General features: G+C 39.0%; 1 protein-coding gene across 1 annotated transcript in view; it reads right to left on the bottom strand.

Annotated features, from left to right (window-relative positions):
- Positions 1 to 2,142, bottom strand: part of DDX31 (DEAD-box helicase 31) — a 67,411-nt gene extending 65,269 nt beyond the window's left edge. Inside the window, exon 1 of the mRNA XM_006029805.2 lies at positions 2,101 to 2,142. Coding sequence (XP_006029867.1) covers positions 2,101 to 2,103 — 3 coding nt within the window. The 5' untranslated portion in view covers positions 2,104 to 2,142. The remainder of the gene's footprint in view (positions 1 to 2,100) is intronic.
- Between the last annotated feature and the right edge of the window lie 238 nt (positions 2,143 to 2,380).

Here is a 2,380-nt window from a genome sequence, read left to right as displayed (position 1 = left end):
GGGGGGCCTAATAAGGGGGTTTGGGGGGAATGGAGGGGTGTCCTGAGTCTAACAAGGGGGGTTGGGATGAATGCAGGGTGTGGGATCTAACAAGGGGGATTTGGGGTGAATGGAGGGTGTCTGGAGTCTAACATAGGGTTGTGGGGTGAATGGAGGGGTACCCTGAGTCTAACAAGGGGGAGCTTGGAGTGAACTGAGGGGTGTCTGGAGTCTAACAAAGCTGATTGAGAACCACTGCTTTAAGCACTGCCTTTTGGCAGGAAGGATTGTTTTATTGCGTATTGGGGAGATATTGCAGAGCTCCCCAAGACTGCTCCCTGCGCTGGGAAAGGCTGAAAAGAAGGGTTTCCTTTGCAACCCCCGCAACCTAAAACTGCTGAGTTTTCCCATGTTGCACGAAGATATGCGCGGGTCACTGTTTTCTTTGCGAAGGGAAGCAGCTTTTGCAGCAGCCTGCACTGTAACGGCTCCAAGTTGCACCCCACTTGTTCCAGGTATTTGCCCCACCCCAAAGTCCCTACCAGGCTCAAGCATTTCTTTGGGGCTGAAAGGCAAGGATGCTTAGCAGGGTATCTTCTTAGTGGACCCGTGTAGTAGAGTTAGACAAGCTTTCAAATGCAAGACGTTCATTGTCAGGTCACGGGGTTGAAAATCATTTCTCTGCCAGTATTCGTGGGGAAAGCCTCACCTGATCTCCAGGACAGTAGGTCAGCCAGTGCGCAGCATGAATCCTACGCACCAGGGAAGCTGTTTGGGAGGGGATGGGCAGCAGGCCCGTGTCCCATTCCCATCTGCTGGTTGTAGGCGTGGAGCCAGTCAGTGCTGAGGATTTTGAAGCCCCCGATCCTGTGCTGTTTGCACAGGAAGAGCCTTTCTACTTTGCATTTTACCTGGGCTTGGTGCAACAACAACAGCACAACAGCATTGCGCGTCTGGATGCTAATCATAGATGGAGCCTCAGGTGTGACTGGGGCTTGGCGGCAACTCCTCTAGGACTTAGAAACTGCAGGAACGTGTAATACTAATCCGATCGTGAAATGTAACATGTAGAAACAGTGCCCTGCCCCGAGGAGCTTGCTACATTCACTGCCACAACAATTAACAGCAGACGAGGTTCTTTGGGTACATGTGGTCTCTTGTATTAGGCCAACTAAGTAGTTGGGAAAATTGTTCTTTGCAAGCAATTTTTTTCAAAATGTTTTCAATTTTTTCAAAATTGCTTTTTCAAAACGTATCGTACATTTTGAACACTTTCTCTTTTTATTATTAATTCATCATTATTTTAGCATTATTGTTATATAATCATACACCTATTATTAATGTATTATTGCTATGTTATACATTATTTATTGTGTAAAAATAAGTTAAAAATTATCACACATTTTGAGTACTTTATGTTTATTATAATCACCAGTACGATTTTAGCATTATCATTATTATATAATTATAATATCATTATTATTAATTTCCTATATTATATATTATGTAAAATAAGTTAAAATTGTACATTTTGAACACTTTATATTTGTTATCACCACTATTTTAGTGTTATCTCTTACATAATATAATTATTATGAATTATTGCTACATTATATATTATTTATTATGTAAAAAGTTATAATTGCTGTACATTTTGAACTTTATATTTTATTAATTTACCATTAGTGTTATCATTATTATATCATTATAATCATACAATTATTGTTCATTTATTATTGCTACTTTCCATGTTATTTATGTAACAATAGGTTACAAATTATCATACATGTTGAACACTTGATACTTATTATTATTAATTTGCCATTATTTTACTATTATAATATATATTATTACTGTATTCTTGCTACATGACATATTGATGTATTCTGTAAAAATACGTTACAAATGATACTTTTTAAACACTTTATATTTATTATGATTAGTTTGCCGTTATTTTACTGTTATCATTATTATATAATAAGTTTATAATACTTTATTATATAAAAAACAAGTCACACATTATACATTTTGAACACTTTATATTATCATTAATTCACCATTATGATGCTACTGTTATTATTTTTAATAATTATATTAGAATGATTATGAATGCATTCTTACCATAATATATTAAGTTACTATGTAGAAGACGTTTATCATATTCAATTTCATTTTAATTTACTATGTAGACGTTTATCATATTAAATTTCAGTGAAGTTACTAGTATGTATTCATTTACTACGCAGAAGAAGTGCCAAGTGACGGCGCAGGCTGAGCCCGTCTGGTGTCGCGCCCGCACTCGCCCATCCCGCCGGCCGGCTCGGAGCGGGGGAGCGGCGCTCAGGCAGTGCGGTGGACGCCCCCGGCGCTGGCCGGGCGGGGTCCTTCGTGGAGCGCGGCG

Source organism: Alligator sinensis, unplaced genomic scaffold, assembly GCF_000455745.1.
Source record: "Alligator sinensis unplaced genomic scaffold, ASM45574v1 scaffold829_1, whole genome shotgun sequence".
Classification (NCBI taxonomy): Eukaryota; Metazoa; Chordata; order Crocodylia; family Alligatoridae; genus Alligator; species Alligator sinensis.
Note: the sequence above shows the minus strand (reverse complement) of the source record. Positions and strands in the feature narration are given on the sequence as shown.